The sequence below is a fragment of the Haliotis cracherodii genome, unplaced genomic scaffold (genome assembly GCF_022045235.1).
Source record: "Haliotis cracherodii isolate W230 unplaced genomic scaffold, xgHalCrac1.p SCAF_10, whole genome shotgun sequence".
In the NCBI taxonomy this organism is placed as follows: domain Eukaryota; kingdom Metazoa; phylum Mollusca; class Gastropoda; order Lepetellida; family Haliotidae; genus Haliotis; species Haliotis cracherodii.
The window spans coordinates 46,275,521-46,294,451 of NW_027266265.1; the positions used below are offsets into that span (position 1 = coordinate 46,275,521).

At 42.5% G+C, this 18,931-nt stretch overlaps 1 protein-coding gene and 1 pseudogene across 1 annotated transcript; one reads left to right on the forward strand and one right to left on the reverse strand.

Annotated features, from left to right (window-relative positions):
- The first annotated feature begins 5,576 nt into the window (after positions 1–5,576).
- On the forward strand, positions 5,577–18,136 carry LOC139451566 (NXPE family member 3-like). The gene is made up of 5 exons (XM_071232966.1): positions 5,577–5,606; positions 10,060–10,157; positions 13,858–14,439; positions 15,336–15,397; positions 17,331–18,136. Exons 1-5 carry the CDS (start codon positions 5,577–5,579, stop codon positions 18,134–18,136), a joined length of 1,578 nt encoding a protein of 525 aa, XP_071089067.1.
- LOC139451550 (uncharacterized) lies at positions 7,332–8,735 on the reverse strand (annotated as a pseudogene).
- Positions 18,137–18,931: the final 795 nt, after the last annotated feature.

An 18,931-nucleotide genomic window follows, 5' to 3' on the forward strand; every position in this document is an offset into this window, starting at 1 on the left:
TGATATCATGAGCAATTTGGACACGATGACGTGCATCATCGAAGTAAACGAGCCTGACCAACCGATCCCGTCGGTTGATAACGATTCCCGTCGTTGGGGTACGATGATACACAATCAACCAGGTCACACGTTGTGGCCACCCGATCTTCATTTCGTCCCTTTGTAGATATTCCGGATGAAGAATAGGTTTCAGTAGCTGATGCGTATCACAAGAGCCGAATAAGCTCGTAATCTGCACGTGCTGTGCTGTCAAAGTATCCAGCTGGTGGTGGCTTATGCACGTGAATTTGGCATCTGAAGGCCGTTGATGTCGCTCGAACATAACTGACTACGTCTTATTGTAGTTAGATCTTGTGACAGAGATGGCGTACGTTTGTCTATTCTGGAATCCACGCATTGTCTACAAATTAGATATTCATATTTTTGTAAATTCTGCAATAAATTGTATATTAATAATCCTTATTCTATCTCACACTATGAATTTCTTCCTTCTTCTTTCGATCCTATGTGGAAACGTGCTTGAACAGTTTCCAGCTTCTAGAAAACAATTCACCCGAACACATCCCAGCATCACCATGGTCACGCACTACAATCCCGTGGAATCCCGACCTACACGGTGCGATCATGTGATTGCCTCTGCCTGAGCCAAACGCAAAGATGGAGCGTGTCTGGCGACGGGTGGAGCAACTGGGAGTGGGGTTGAAGGAGAAGGTCATCCCATAGTGGAAGCCGATGGAACCATCTTTCTCAGTAGGACTAACGTGGGACTCCAAGTTGGCCAAAAGGGCGCAACCAAAAGCAGAGTCAGGAGACTGGTGGATGCCACTTTCTGCTTGACACAGTAGAACACCGGTTGGGGAAAGGCGTTGACGAAGGCCTCCTCGTGAGATCATCAGAGCATCATGATCCCAGACTTGAGGATCCAGGATGGGAGCGATGAACCAGTGTAGCTGAGCATTGAACCAGGTTGCAAACAGGTCGATGTCTGGTCATGGGTAAAGTTGGCATATCCACAAGATCGATGGGTGTAAGACACCATTCTGTTGGAGACGGTCTCTCTGGTCAGGATATGGAGTCAACGAAAGCAGGAGGTCCCGGGAATTCAAACCAGAATAATGAGGGAGTCAGCTGGATATCAATTAAGTGCAACAGGAATGACATCGATTTGGTAAAGCCCATCTTGATATACTAAACGACCAAGATCTTGTCCGACTAGATCATGAGATTCGAAGCACGAAGGAGCTCTGCCCAATGGGACATCGTCAGAATAACCGCTTTGAATTCGAGGTTGTTGATATAGAGGTGCTTGTCTTCGACGGACAAACGCCTGCCACATGTAGAGTGTTTAAGTGTGCTCCCCAACCCATGGTCGATACGTTGATGAAGAGATATAGGGTCGGGACGAACGAAGGCAAAGAGACCCTGGCCCGAACATTCGGTGTTACTAGCCACCGCTGAAGAGGTGGATGCAGATAGATCAGCACGGAGATCATGACCTGGCTATCGTTTGCTACGGATGTAGGGCACGAGGAAGCACTGAAGTGGCCGAAGGTGAAGTTGATCCCTCATAGAGACAGTTTGCGCCGATGTCAGAAGACCCAGGAGCTGTTGGTTTTGGCGTAGAAGGAGCGGCTGTCTGAGTGCCAACGGCATGAGACGTTGTACTTTAAGCCACTGGTCCGGAGAAACGAACATCTTGCCGAGTCGGGTATCGAAGAGCGCCATGATGAACTGTGGGAGTGGGAGTCATTTCGGACTTGCCTATGTTAACGATACACCCGAGTTGATGGAAAAACGTTTGGTAAACTCGAGATGGTGCACAAGGACGTCTGGCTCTGCATTGGCCTGAATGCAGTTGTCTATATTGGAGTCGAACACGATCCCTCGGATGTGCAGGAACTTCGTGACAAGTAAAGAACCACAGGGCCGAAGTAATTCCAAACGGGAGCACCTTCCATTGGCAGTGGCGTCCTTGGAAAACAAAGCGATGAATGGGAACGTGCAAGTGTCCTGGAGGGCGAGGGTGACCTTGAAATCGCCGGAACAAATGATCGTCGGGAGAAGCGTGATAAACTTCATACGAAAATGTGGCGCATGTTCTAGATACAACACGTTGAACATCATCATGTTCAAAATAAGGTGGAGCTTCAGTCTTTCTTCTTCGGAACTAGAAAAATCTGCGAGTAAAACACTGGAGTCTCGAGGACTGGACCTATACACTTTAGTGTAGCGGACGGTCTAGGAGTTCTGAAGGGGTCGATCAACGTCTTAGTAGAGGCAGGTCCGGCCGAAGCGACTGTTGCAATCACCATCCGATCGTCCAAGTCAGCTGGCCGTTACTGTGTAGACTCAGACCCGGACGCTTCAGGGACGGACTGTTCTTGATCTGGGACTAGTCAGAAAGCTATCTGATAGCGGTTACCGAGAACGCGGGCAAGGCGAAATCGGAAGGTGGTTTGACAGTAACAGAGGAAGTGACAGGCTTCTTTGCAGGTGACGGTTTAGGATTGTGCGAGTCGTGTGGTGTTCGCATTCTGAGCAGCGTCTGTCCAAACTACACCGGCCTGGCAATCACAACAAAGTTTGTGAGGGTCAGAGGCAAAATTTCGCCGACTGTCCGTGTCCATTACGTAATCTAGAAGTAAACACTGCAAAAAACAACAAATAGATTCCTCTCAAATCTCAGTTCACGTCTCCACAATGTGGGCATAAGAAAGAGAATGATGTGGCAGAGGCAATACCGATGATCGTACTCTGTAGGACAGTATGCCCGGGATAATAGTGCGTGACACATTTGTTTGGGTGGTAATACTGGGATGTGTTCAGATGAATTTTTTTAGAAGCTGAAAACTTTGTTCAAGCACTTTTCCACATAGGATCGAAAGAATAAGGAAAACATGCACAATGTGAGGTAGGATAAGTTTTAGTAGGATAATTTAGTGAATATGGTGTTACACCGTTTTTAACAATATCCCCACAAAATCACGGCTGGGGACACCAGATATAGGCTTCATTCATTGTACCCATGTGGGGAAACGAACCCGAGCGAACGATTTAACCACTCAGCTACACCACCGCTCTATTCATAGTTTCAAGGCTACCATCTCATAGAACACAACATTACAAATAAAACAAATGCGTATCACGAGATGATAGAAACATCATGTTTTACGAGATACGTGGAAAATCCTATTTATTATATGCTTTTCACGTAGTTGTCTACAAGAAACTTAAATCATCTCATAAAAAATGTAAAACCTTCTCCCTGCCTAGCACGCAGGTACGTTTCACCATCCCTTGCAATTGCGATTTTGAATGAAGTTCCGTGCTTGCAAAATCTTTAAGAAAAAAATAAACCAAAATAACAAAAAAATATTTGAGGTCAATAAAAGTCTGTATCATACATTTGGATATAATTATAAACAAAATCAACTTCAACAAAACGTATTCTTCAACTCCACAAGACAGTAGTTAGAAGCGGTCGTCGAATACATGCTGGTCAAGTAACAAAAATGGCGCTTGTGAAACAGCCTCGGATTTTATCAAAGAAAAGAAATTGAAAATTCCTATAAAAAATAATCATGCTTCATATTGTTGGGGAAAAAAAGAAATTGTCTGCCACAAAGATTACGTTGTTGCAATGTGTTTTTAGAAAAAAAATATTTTGGCTCTGGTTTTGCAACTGCAGCTGAAAAAATATCCAGTCCCCACACAAAATTTCAGCTTCCCCCTAATGAATATCAAATGGTCGCACCCTAACGTTTACAACCACTTGGTGACTCACAATACTTTCACTGCAGCTTAATCATGTTGTTTGCCTGTCGAATTTGAATTTCTATTTCATTTCAACTATCGTGGAATTGGTATATTAAGAATGTAAGTGGGAACAATATGATCAAATAAACCGAAAGTAAATGCATAGTTAGTCAGTCGAAATATTCTATGCTATGATGGCATTCAAAAAAACATTGGGGGTTTGAGGGCAAATGTCAAGATTCTTGTAATAGTTGCTTCATCACTGATAGCACCGATGTTACCGAGAGTGTCACGTGATGGGAAGGAGCTTGGAAACTTACAATAATGGGGTACGCTTTGCTATTTGCGGGAAGGTAACTCTTGTAAGGCAATAGTTCCGTCAAAATATCACTTTTCTTAACTTCAGAAAACTCATTCTTTCACACTAAAGTATCTAATAGATGATATAACTCGCGAAGTTTTATGGCTTGTTACACATATAGAGAGAGCTGAATGATAAATAAATGCGTTTAAGAGATTGAAGATGTCTACGGTGGCCCATACCCGCCACTGGTGAGATCATTTTCCCCTGTAAACCTCTATATTCAAGTCAAGGACCAACCTGTAGGTCCCGTGACCAATCATGGAAACAAAGGTTTGATAGTCTTTTTGAGTTTCCTGATGTATACTGAACAATTTTGACTTGGGCTGCCCGGTTGAAAATCCCGGTCATTTTGGGGAAGGGTCAACAAAGGTCAAACAGGGGTCAAAATATAAAATTGTGTCGATATGCATATGCATATCAAATTACTCGTCCAGTCATAAGGAACCTAGAAATATAAACCTTAAATAGGGGAACTATGGCCAAAAACGTTGAAAGGTCAACGCACTTTTGGCAGTCGGTAAAATTCACAGTTAAAATTGTCCGATAGTCATGATTTTAGTGTCGAATAATATGCTTTCTGACATGACAAATTCAACCAAGCATTTTTTTAAAGTAAAAAGGGTTACCTTGACCTTGAAATCGAAAATGGTGGAATTGGCTGCACGAAGAATTGTCATGCTTCAGCAAAGTCATTGGAAACAGGATCCTTGGCCAATAACGCAGCATATTCACAGCCAGCACTGCCTGAACATCTGAGTGATCCCAGAGCAAACTGCTCTGTAGAATCGGACACAGATTCAGATGCTAGTGATTGTGACAGTGATTCCGACTCTGCGTCTGATGGGTATGACACAGAGTAGGATGATGAACTGTACACTAAAGTAAGGTTAGAATAGCATTTCTGGACAATGGATTCTGAAATATGCTGCGTTATTGGCAAAGGATCCTGTTCCTAAAGATTTTTTTCGAAATAAAAAGGGGCGGTGCGCACCCCCGTGGGCCCCCCCCCCTCTCTGTATCCGCCCATGCATGACATGAGGCGATCATGCTTGTCGCGAGAGGCGACTAACAGGATCGGGCAGCCATGACATGGTTAATGCGTCCTTTTATACAGTATACTGACACTGGGTGTGACCCTATATCTTGTAGCTGCTATTTTTTGCGTTACAAGCCCCTGTGTTGGGCCGCACAGTTTTAAGAATGCACCCTCAAGATACTTGCACTAACCGACCCGTCTTTTTTTAGCAGAAATGGCAGGGTATGTGTTCAACATATACTTACCGAGGCCCACCCCGTTACACCTCGCACTCGCCATTGAGGCTTCGATTGTCCACGTGTGAATGGAGTCCAGTGGGGCCCGCGATTAGAGAAAGAATCGACCGCACATCCACGAAGTCCGACCCAGTGACCTGGAATAACTGGAGATTAAACTCACTCCGCTTCTGGAACCGGTGATATGATCGTTGGAATATTCTCCTGGAAACAGGTACCGTGCGTTACTTCTTTATGAGACAATCATATTGCTAGGGTATAACTAGGGCCGTATAAGTCAGAGTTTAGTTATGGTCGCCACAGGGTGGGAGTCATAGATAACATGGGCGGATACAGGGTGTGAAAAGGGTGTGTGTGTGTGCACACATTAAGATCTATTTATTGTCTTTGGTGGTAATTTATAAAGAAATAAATATTTTTTTTCGAAATAAAAAGGGGGGGGGGGGGGGGGGGGGGGGCGCCCATGTATCCGCCCATGGATAATTAATTAACCAGGCAAGAGTGTAATATACATATTTGTGACCTAATTAGAAGTGAATACATGCATGTGCATACACGTTTTACCACTGTGTATAGCCCTGGCTACAACATGGGCGGATACAGAGGGGGGGGGGGGGATCTTTATTTCGAAAAAAATCTTTATTTCTGTATAATTTACCACCAAAGACAATAAAAAGATCTTAATTGTGCACCCCCTCTTTAACAAAAAGCTGTATCCACCCATATACAAGTATGGGTTAATTGACTTGTCTGTGTCTGTGTGTGAGCGTGCGTGTGTAAGTGTATGTGTATATGTGCGTGTGAGTGTGATTCCTCTTCCATCAACATTCTGTCGTGAGTTTCCTTATCGTAAGCTATTTCGATTTATTCGACATAGCCCTACTGAGACAGTCAGGCGCCATGTTTATTGACGTTAGTATGCCAAGTTTGCAGTTCCATTGGTTAATTCGCACCACGTGACGAAACATTTCATTGTAGACCCTCTGGTCCTTCGCATATTGACCTCGTCAAAAGTAATTATTTGTATAATATATCAACGTGAGTATAACGGCCCGTCGTTAGGTGAAACGAGATCAGTATGAAATTACCGTGGTCAGCATTTTGCCTGTCAATCAATCTTTATTTCACATACTGAAGAGGCCACAGGCCTATAGTACAATTTGAAGAATATACAATTTTATGTCTTTTATGTACATATCTCACCAAATCACCTCACGTCATTTCACCTCGCATCTCAACGCAGTCGCATAATTTCACACATACAGTACAATGCCATACCCTGTAATTTCATAATTTCTATTTTGCCATATCACAACTTGTTATATCATACACCATATTCTATAACATCATATCATATTGTATCATTATTATAAGATCATACTATATAGTAGTATTTCATATACCATTATCATATCATAACATACCATACATACCATCGTACCATATATCACACCTATATTATATCACATTTCAACACGTCATATCACACAACACATTAGCAATTTCATAGCTTGTCCCATCATATCTTATCATATCATACCATGTAATGCCATGTCATTCCATGCCAATTTATTTCATATCAATCGATATTTATTCAACACTGGAAGACCGCAAGCCATATAATATGTACACTAAAAAACAGTATTTACACAATTTCTATAATACACATAACATATTGCATCATATCCCCTCATGTATCATATCACACCACAACACTTATCATATCATATCACATCATGTCATGTCACATTATATCATTTCATATACATATAACTATACTAAACTATTTGTAATATCACGTCCCACAATATCATATGACAGCCTAGTAGTTTAATACCATTTCTAACTCTTTTGTTTGTAGTTTATTCAGATGGCAAATATCTATAAATATGTACTTAATGTATATACACAATGGTTTCCTAATACCAAGCAGCTAAGATTATTCTTTCATAAGGTTCTGTCGGTATAAAGAGGCAGGATATATGTACATGGAAACATTTTGTAAGATACTTCTTTTTGTGTTTGACAGCAGTGTAACAAATTTAATAATATTAGGGTACCTGTAATAATAAGCTTGCAGGTATTTTTCTCTAAGGTGTAAATACACTGGACATACAAGTAAGAAATGAACTTAATCTTCTACTGAGTTTAAACTACATAGATTACAGATTCTTTCTTCACGAGGAATATTTACATAGCGCCCTGTTTCTATTAAAAGGTCGTGAGAAGAACATCTGAAACGTGAAAGAGCCGTTCGAAATTTTATAACATTAACTTTTGATAAATAATCTTCCATAATTATTTCTGATTTAAACATTTTGTAATAAAAGCACTTGTTTGTTAGAGTCAATGATGCAGTCCAAGATTGTAAATAAATATCCTTTAATCTCTGGGTTAATGAAAAAATAAACATTGATTTGGAATACACATTTTGGTTTTGCCAAATATCACTGAAGCCACAACTGAAAAGTAATTCCCTAACACCTGTTTCTTTTCCCATTATTATCATAAACTATCATCATATTATAACACTTTTTTGGCAATCTATATGAGGGCATGTCAATAAGTCTCAGCCAGTACTTAATAACTTTTATATTTGAATATACACAGAGAGGGAATCTTCCACATTCTCCATACACCACCAAGCTAGAAGTGTTTATTTTAACACCTAAATACTTTTTGCAAACATATAAATGAATCTTTTCTATGGCATCAAAGTGCTGTAAACCCCAGACTTCTGCCCCATACAACAAAATGGGGAGTATCTTTATATCAAATATTTTGATGAGAAATTGTTTCTAAAACTTTCAAACTCTTATGGATACTTACAAAAACCTTTCTTGCTTGTAAAGCAGCTTGATACAAATGTTTATGCCATGACAAGTTTCTACTGAAGTAAACACCAAGATATTTATAAAATCCTGTAGTTTCTATTTTTTGTCCTTTAAAGGACCAATATTCTTTACTTGCCGAATGACCTCCATTCTTAAATACCAAAACTTTTGTTTTACTCATGTTAACTGTTAGCTTCCATTTATTGCAGTAACTTTCAAGTTCATTAATTTGACACTGCAGTCCTTTGATTGTTGATGAAAAGAGAGCAATATCATCTGCAAATAAAAGTAAAAATATCTGTGTAATATCTGGATGGAGCTGAACACCATAATTACAGTTGGTATTTATTTGTACAGCCAGTTCATTTATGAAAAAAAGTAAAGAGAAATGGGCTTAAGATGCATCCTTGTCTTACTCCTAACTGACTAATAAATGTTTCTGAAATCTCATTATTGTTTCGCACGCACACCTTAATATTCTCGTAAATGCTACCCAATTGTTTGTTCATCTTAAAGCTGATTTTGCCTGTCAAACGTACGGGTCGTTTTATGATAATTCGACAAAGACAAACGTTAGAGATTACATATCGTGTTGTGTGTATGCTTGTTGATTATTAAACCTCCGTCTCCGGCAGGTTCGACTCCCTGTTTGCAGTGTAGCGCGGGCTACAGGTCCCGAACACTCCCTGAAAATAAGCGTGAGTTTGTCTTGCTTTATTTGACTAGCATATATGCGTGCCTCCCCTACTATCACGTTCCACATTGGAGTAGCTTACCCACAAGGCTATGGCCATCATTTGAAAAAGCGACAAAACCCTGGATTCATTACGGGCCTCTCGATAAAGAAAGACGAGGCAGAACCTGCCCTTTGTGTCAACAGGGACATTGAAGTAGGTCAAAGATCGTAGGAATGTTTCCATGGAAACGGGGGATGAGGGTGGATGGTGACAGGGGTGTACTGGGATTTTGTATCGAAAAACCAAACCCAGATATTTTTTTTAATTTTAAACTATGAGCCTGAATGTTTTAAAAAGAAAACACCTTGCAACAATGTATTTTTTGTGGCGGGCATCCCTCCCAATTTACAAAACAGCATAAATCGCACTAAAGATTTGTACATGTCATCAAAAATGTTATTGTTGCAAAAGGCCAGCAGACCCAAAGGACATACGCATATTACAATCCAGAATACATAATGACATTACTATTTGACGTACCCTTTCTATCTCAAACATTCCTTGTAAAAACTTTACAAAATTCACATACTGTAATTATTTCGTAATGTACATAAAGATATATCATGAGACATTCAAGTAGAATGTACTTGAGCATCAGTTAATATTTCAATCTCGCCTGACAGAAGGAACATGAACTAATAATATGCGATTCACCCTCTGTTGTTTCACAGTCTTTACACAAAACTTCAGGATCAACAGTATCATGTTCCTCCTTCTATGATCTTGAATACCAAATGAATTGAATCAACTCAACTGAGTAGATATCCTTCTATATCACAATTAACTAGATAATACTCAAAATCTAAATATATACGATTAGATATAACATTCTATACAGGGATACTTACTTAAGCTTATACGGCGCACTATATAACCCTTTGTTTAAAAGGGGCGGTTGGGTAGCCTAGTGGTTAAAGTGTTCGCTTGTCATGTCGAAGACCTGGGTTCGATTCCCGACATGGGTACATTGTGTGAAGCCCATTTCTGGTGTCCCCCGCCGTAATATTGCTGGAATATTGCTAAAAGCGGCGTAAGACCATACTCACTCACTCACTCACTCACTCACTCACTCACTCATAAGCATCCCCTCTTTCAGTTAACTCAAATGATTGCCATCGAGCCCCGACGAAAGAAGTTTCTTCTGCTTCTGGGAGTTGCCATAGTAACAACTGCATACCTATCGTGGCCATACAGGTAAATATAGTATATATGTATTGAGTTGTTACTGTTACAGCCAATGTCTAATTTTAGAATATTTGATAAAGAAGGCAACATTTCCATCATTTCCCTTATTCACTCTGTCACGATACTTGTTGCCTGATTCACTCTGTCACGATACTTGTTGCCTGATTCAAGAAGGCAACATTTCCATCATTTCCCTTATTCACTCTGTCACGATACTTGTTGCCTGATTCACTCTGTCACGATACTTCTTGCCTGATTCACTCTGTCATGATACTTCTTGACTGATTCACTCTGTCACGATACTTCTTGACTGATTCACTCTGTCACGATACTTGTTGCCTGATTCACTCTGTCACGATACTTGTTGCCTGATTCACTCTGTCTCGATACTTGTTGCCTGATTCACTCTGTCTCGATACTTGTTGCCTGATTCACTCTGTCACGATACTTGTTGCTTGATTCACTCTGTCACGATACTTGTTGCCTGATTCACCCTGTCAAGATACATATTTCCTGATTCACTGTCACGATACTTGTTGCCTGATTCACCCTGTCAAGATACATATTTCCTGATTCACACTGTCAAGATACATATTTCCTGATTCACTGTCACGATACTTGTTGCCTGATTCACTCTGTCACAATACAAATTTCGTGATTCACTCTGGCAAGATACATATTCCCTGATTCACACTGTCAAGATACAAATTTCCTGATTCATCTTTCTGTTTTTCTCCATGTGACGAAACAATGCATATATCCCAGTGACATACAAGAACTGGAGTCAGTTGAAAGTATATTGAGTGTCCACACAAAACTATTTATATACAATGATGAAGTAGGTAATAACAGATAATATTTTTATGATCTTTAAAGTTTTCATTGCAGAAGTTACTTTAAAACTTTAGTTTAGAATAAATTTCAGTTTCCTTCTCGTAATATATTGTAGTACATGTATGGAATCAAGTCACAAAAACGCAACTGCTACAGAAAAGCATGCATTCCATGCAAAAGTTGACTTTTATGCAAGCTCCATGCATTTCACTACCCAAGAATGGGTATAAAAACATGTGCGTTAACGGGATTCCATATGCATTGTTTAGCATCGTGATGACAACCACTCAGAAAAACAAAAAAAAGACGCAGTTATTAAACATTACGAAATGCCACGCCTGTCCAAAAATGAGCGTCTGCGAGCCATTGGTACGCTTGAAGCAGAATCGAGTCAACGTGATGTTGCAAGACAATGTAACGTCCACAGAAACACCATTTAGGGTTTATGGCAACGTTGGCAACAGACGAATGCAGTCAGAGACCATCCTCTGAGTGGCAGGCCACGCGTAACCAATAATCAACAAGACAACTGGATTCGAACAACACACCTACGAAATCGATTCCAGCCAGCAACAGTGACTGCAAGAAACATCCCTGGCCTTCGACGAATATCTTCACAAACCGTACGTCGTCGCCTCAGATGTGCAGTGATTGTCGCCAGAAGACCCGCCAGACGTCCAATTTTGAAAGGAAACCATCGTCAAGCATGTCTACAGTGGTACAGACAGCGCCTACGCTGGACGGCCATGCAGTGGGTGGGGTTCTCACCTCTCGTGTTCACCTCAGCCATAGCGATGGGCGGATTCGAGTGTACCGACGTCGAGGTGAACGTTACGTCAATCATTGTGTCATTGAAGAAGATCGGTTGGGGGCGGCAGCGTTATGGTATGGGGTGGGGTTACAGCAAGACAGAGGACCCGTTTGATAGTGGTAGAGGGAAATCTCAATGGACAGCGCTACCGCGACGAGATCATCGGCCCTGTTGTCCTACCGTTTTTGTGTCGTCATGGCCCAGGCATTACCTTTCAACATGACAACGCCCGGCCTCATATTGCTCGACTTGTTCAGGAATGTCATCCCCTGGCCGGCTCGCTCCCCTGATCTCTCACCAATCGAGCACATGTTGGATGAGATGGATCGACGTCAGCCACGTGTTCCACAGACACTCCAGGAACTTCGAAACATGCCCCAGGAGATATGGACAGATATTCCACAGGACTTTGTGCGACGCCTGGTCCATTCCATGAGACGAAGATGTGTTGCTTGCATCGCAACCAGTGGTGGACACATACGTTATTGATTTGTAAATTGACATTTTGGCATGTTCATGTTTTTTTTATGAAATCACGCATTTTCTGAAGTCAGTATGGCAAATTAAACCATATCAACACTTACATGAGTCTTTAATCTGTTGCAAACCGAAATTGTTTCAGATTTGGTAAAAAACATAACTTTGCATTAAATCTTATTTAATGTCACAGGAACTTTTGTTCAGTATAGATATACATTTTTAGGTCCTTACAAACATCCTTCTGAAAATTATTCGAAATAAACAAGATATTTGGAACATATCTGGTACTCATAAGGGGATATGTTCCTCTGATTCAGAGGGTTGGGGTGCGGGTGTGGATTGCGTGGTTGTGGGTGCAGGTGCGGTTGTGGGTGTGGGCGCGGGTGTTGATGGTGTGCTTGTGGGTGCGGGTGTTGGTGCAGGTGCGGGTGTGCTTGTGGGTTAGGTGCGGGTGTGCTTGAGGGTGCGGGTGTTGGTGCAGGTGTGGATGGTGTGCTTGTGGGTTAGGTGCGGGTGTGGATGGTGTGCTTGAGGGTGCGGGTGATGGTGCAGGTGTGGATGGTGTGCTTGTGGGTTAGGTGCGGGTGTGGATGGTGTGCTTGAGGGTGCGGGTATTGGTGCAGGTGTGGATGGTGTGCTTGTGGGTGCGGGTGTTGGTGCAGGTGTGGATGGTGTGCTTGTGGGTTAGGTGCGGGTGTGGATTGCGTAGTTGTGGGTGCAGGTGCAGTTGTGGGTGTGGATGGTGTGCTTGTGAGTTACATGCGGGTGTGGATTGCGTAGTTGTGGGTGTGGATGGTGTGCTTGTGGGTGCGGGTGTAGATGGTGTGCTTGTGAGTTAGGTGCGGGTGTGGATTGCGTAGTTGTGGGTGCAGGTGCAGTTGTGGGTGTGGATGGTGTGCTTGTGGGTGTGGGTGTGGATGGTGTGCTTGTGGGTTAGGTGCGGATGTGAATGGTGTGGATGCGGGTGTGGGTGTGTGTGGTTGTGGGTGCGGGTGTGGATGATGTGGTTGTTGGTGTGTGTGGTTGTGGGTGCGGGTGTGGTCGTAAGTTAGCTGCGGGTGTGGATGGTGTGCGTGTGCGGGTGTGTGTGGTTGTGGGTGCGGGTGTGGATGATGTGGTTGTGGGTGTGTGTGGTTGTGGGTGCGGGTGTGGTTGTGAGTTAGGTGCGGGTGTGGATGCTGTGCGGGTGGGATTGGTGTGCTTGTGGGTGCGGATGTCGGTGCGGTGAGAATGGTGCGGGTGTGTATGGTGTGCGGGTGTGGATGGTCTGTTTATTGGTGCGATTGTCGGTGCGAGTGCAGGTGTGAATGGTGTGCTTGTCGATGTGGGTGCGGGTGTGGACGGTGTGCTTGTGGATGTGGCTGTTCTAAGGTGTGCTTGTGGGCGCGGGCGCGGGCGCCGGTGTGGATCGTGTGTTCGTGGGTGCAGGTGCTGGCTTTTTGTTGTTGTTTTTGTTGTTTTGGGGGGTGGGGGGAGGGGTTGGTCTCTTCTCAGAAATGTGCTATTCATATGTGTGTGCAATTTTGGGTCGGTAAAATTGTTGGTTAGTAACAATAATAAAACTCCGTGTTGCTTTGGTTTCAGTGTGTTGAATGAAGAAACGAGTCAGCATGCTTCAGGATCTATGTCACGTTTATCGTTGATCGGTGTAAAAAATACTTATGAGCTTGATGAAACGGTCAAAGTAAACATTGTTCTATTCGACCACTACAAGAGACCAAAAACACGTGGTGGTGATATGTTAGTCGTGTGGATGAAAGATCCCCAACATGGCGCTGCTTCCGCCGGAACTGTTATCGACCACGGGAATGGAACGTATACTGGAGTTTTGCGCACCTTGTGGACAGGAAGAGCCATAATTCGGGCAGCTATGATTTCATCCAGAGAACGAATGGCGCACATATATCGTTCATTCCAGAATGGATATTTTGGGAAAAACATTGCCTGTACATTCAAATCAAATACTGCAACTGAAACCACAAGTGGATATATGGATATGAGATATGTGAAAAAACGCCCCTTTTGTAATCTGACTGCCGACTATTTTGGCGTCCCATTCTACTGTGAGAAACCAAACACAAAGGGGATTAAGTGTCATGACTGGACTGAAACCGATTCACCTAACACCTATATGACCTTTGGGCATGACACGAGATGGTTTGAAGTGTAAGTATTCTCAGAGTAAATAGTTGATATATAGCATTCACAAGCTCCAGCAGCCCATAGTCATCCCCTTTTCAGATGACTTGATGGTCCCTTAATCCTTGAGAGTTCCTTCATAGATTTATTTTTATATAACTTTATACATATATGTATTCAAGTACTAAATGTCAGTCCACTTAATTATGGCTATAGATGGTTTCGTAACTGACAGATTGCCACTAAGGCTTAAATGTGCAGTGGTAGCCAGCGGAATCCAACCACCCAATTACTGGTTCAACGTGGATTGCACGCAACGTGGTTGTTGATCCCCAGAGAGCGGAAGGTCATTGGTTCGAACCCCTTAACCGTGTTTGTACCAAAAGTCGTTAAAATATGTTACTTGTTCTTACCCTGCCTGCTGCTTTGCATTAACGCGATGAAACAAGGACAGGTCGGCACGGATCTCCATAATAATGTTTCTGAGTGGGGTATCCATGTTAAATTGCGGCACTACAAGACCAGACACGCACACAAACAAACACGTACATACATACACACACGCCCCCACGCACACACACAAACACACGCACGCACATACACACACAAACACACCCACGCACACACAAACACACGCCCCCACGCACACACTTACACACATACACACACAAACACACGCACGCACACACTTACACACACGTCCCCACGTCCCCACGCACACACTTACACACATACACACAAAAAACACACGCCCCCACGCACACATATACACACAAACACACGCACGCACACACTTACACACACAAACACACGCCCCCACGCACACACACATGCCGCTAAACGAGCGCAGTACTCTTAAACGTAACGTTAAACCCGATCTAACCTTATCTGATTGGTGAACATAACAGCTCAATGTGTTTCAGATGGACTTCTACAGAGTACCTGTTGGACTCTACCACAATACATATATCGTCCAACAGACACGGTATGTGTACATTTATTATTCCACAAAACTAGTATGTAAAAGACACTCTTCAAAAAAAGAAACGCATAGGTGTTTTGAGAATTCCAATTCGATTTTTTTCCCCAGCAATCGTCATAAAGACAATTCTTATGTTTGATTCCCGTCAATCATGTCGTGTTTGTTATACATTGCGTGCAAACACATCTTAAAATGGGTTTTTTTGTATACGTTTATCAGCAAAAATGCAAAGGATGCAAGGAAATTGCTTTCAGAAAAAGTTTTCAGCATAATGCACGTGCAAAGTGTTGGAAACAAGAGACACTGACTATAAAAGACCGTACAAAATTCATCAGTTCATAAATTTTCTGACGTGAACGGAGATCGAAAAATGCCAAGATTAACTGCAGCTGACCGAAATATCGCCATTGGACGTTTGGAAGCAGGGGAATCCCAGTCTGCCGTTGCAAGACACTTTAACGTTCACCAAAGCACCATATCTCGACTATGGGATCGATATACCCGCACTAATTCGACTCAAGATCATCTCAGAAGTGGAAGACCAAGAGTGACCACCCCTCTTCAGGATCGGTACATCCGGTTACATCACCTCGGAATCGATTTGCTACAGCAACGGACACTGCAGGACAAGTGCCTGGTATGCGAAGAATTTCCGACCAAACCATCAGAAATCGTCTGAGGGAAGTGGGAATTCGAGCGAGACGACCAAAAGTTGGACCTGTCTTGCGACGTCTACGCCGTCAACGACGTGTCCCGTGGTGCAACAGAGTACAGGCATGGGATCTCAGGAACTGGCGACGCGTTTGGTTCAGCGTTGAGTCACGTTTTCATCGTCAACGACGGGATGGAAGACAGCGTGTATACCGACGTCGACATGAACGTTTTGCGCCGAACTGCGTTCGACAGGTGGACCGATTTGGTGGAGGAGTGTCATGGTGTGGGGAGCCATATCCTACACGGGTAGATCACAGTTAATGGTTGTCCAGGGCAATCTTACAGCAAACCGATACATAGACCAAATTCTGCGTCCTCACCTCCTTCCAGGTACTGACCATGACGCCCCCTTGTGGCTACACATGTGCAATGAATGAACAGAATTAATGCTGACAATGACGACAATGCTTTTGTCGATCACAGTGTCTTATTTCATTTGATTGTGTTCACGCATGTTCTGTGTAGATACTTTTACATCCGCTTCATAAATATCCTTATTTTTTAACTATGCGTTTCTTTTTTTTTGAAGAGTGTACATATATCAGTTCTAACAATTATCACCGGAGACTCGTCTTAATCGTTTAGTTTGTTGAATAGTCCATCAGTCCACTGGTCAAGTCCTGTGTCGTCCTTTTCCTCACCGTGGTGGTGTCGCTAGTGCCACGTTGGCCGTTCTATTTTTTCAGGTGAACAATTGACTTGACTTTGCATGTGTTTGTGACTGGTGTCACCGCTCATCTTTTCGTGAACACCTGGTATCAAGACTATTTGATAGTGATTCATAAACACATGCTCACGATATGGTTGGAATCGTACAATCGACTCTGTTTTGGACGGAGATTTCTTATGAATATGGAAAGGGTTTTGTCGCTTTAAAATTTATTATGGATGATAAGTGAATTATCTACAAATAATAATCTAATCTTAAGTAATAATATTAATACTTAAGAAGTGTTTATTCCAAGATTGCTAGCCCAATGGAATCTCTGTAATCAATTATTCACTGGCGTTAACGTTTAATGTAAACTATGCTATGCACGCTTTCTGAAACAAGCCAAGTTATGAAAAGTTTAAAAGTTTCTATTTTGTTTCTGTTAAATGACAAGCTAATCATATCTCTTTCAAATAAAAAAATTATTATTATTTCAATATTCTATATTCTACATACATTCATTTTTAAAATGTTTCTTTGGTCAAAAGTACTTTCGTTGTTTGTTTACAGAGAAAGAACTCACAGTGTCTCCCTCCATCCCTTGTGGTCGGAAGACCTTCCGGGATACTTGGTTGGCAACGCCACCTGTCGGCTACTCCTACAACAACACGTGGCGCCCCCTATCGTGTTGGAACAGCGTCCCTGTTGACACGTACAATCAATGCCTGACCAACAGAACTCTTAGCTTGTTTGGCGACTCGACCGTAAGACAAATGTTTGGGGGTCTTTATTCGATGCTGGGTTTCACTATCACAAGAGGTCCACCTGAGGGTAAAAGAACCAAGAAAAGAAACTTTTACCAAGGTCCAACGGTGTGTGAGGCACACCACAGCAAATATAACTATACAGTACATCTGCTCCCTCATGGGTTGCCAATGTGGTTTTACAAAGGTAACAGAACAATCACTCTGCCAGTGTTTGCTCACTTAGACGCCATACCTCCTGGATCAACAGATATAATACTTATTAATCTGTATGCTCATTTCCATTTCGTCCCAATCCACATCTACAGGGATCGTGTCCACAGAACTAGACTTGCCATAGAAAACCTACTTAAACGATCTCCTGATGTCAAAATTGCCATCAAAGGTCCGCATAAATTTTCCGTACCCAAACCAATAACACCCCTTGGGGGTATGTGGGGACCTGCTTATGAAAACATCCTTAAAAGGGAGTTTGTAAATCTTTATGACCGGGTGCTGTATCTCGACATCTGGGACATGACAGTTGCATTTGAAAATGAAGAGACACACCCTCATGATTTCCTGGTTAACATAATGCTCAAAGTGTTTTTAGGCTATATATGTGGGAAATAAACACATATATGTAATTTAAATAGTATTTTATCCTTAAAAAATAAAAATTGATAGAATTCAACAATGTTATTCATTTTGTACTTGGGGACACGGGTGGCCCGGTCGTCTAAGGCGCCGCGATTCACTGTGCAGAGATGCGTGACGGTCCCTTGGGCACGCCAGGAACCTATGATTGTGGGTTCGAATCCCGGTTCGTCCCGATTATGTTTCTAGGTTTGTCAGCACCATACCCGTGCTCGTGGGTTTCACCGAAGTGGTAAACGTCTGAGACCTGCATCACTTCGGGCTTTCCTCCCACATTAAGCTGACACGCGACGATATAACTGTAATACTGTTAAAAGCGGCGTTAAACCCAACTCACTCACTCATTTTGTATTTTTCAGAGTACTGCGGGCAATAAACTGATTAATTCACCTAAATTTCGATTGAAATCCGATGTATATATTCTGCCACCCCTTTAACTGTGGACTAAGTACGGTGTCGCTCAAGATGCTGTGTTTCTCCATTTAAAGATACAGACCACTTAATATTCGGGAGAGGGGTGGTGTGTTTGCGTAAAAGGAAGAAATGTATTTAATATTATGGTAAATTGAAACTAAAGTGTGATCTAATTTATTCCCAACAATCCCCTGGGTATTCTGTTTAATATTGGGTGGTCAGACTCGATGCCTTGCTGGATTGCGTGTCATCTTACCCTGTCGGCGTTACTTACAATGTTATATCACTGGATTGTCTGGTCCAGACTCGACTATGTTGAGGCCGCCGTCATACAGCTCGAACAGTGCTTAGTTCGGC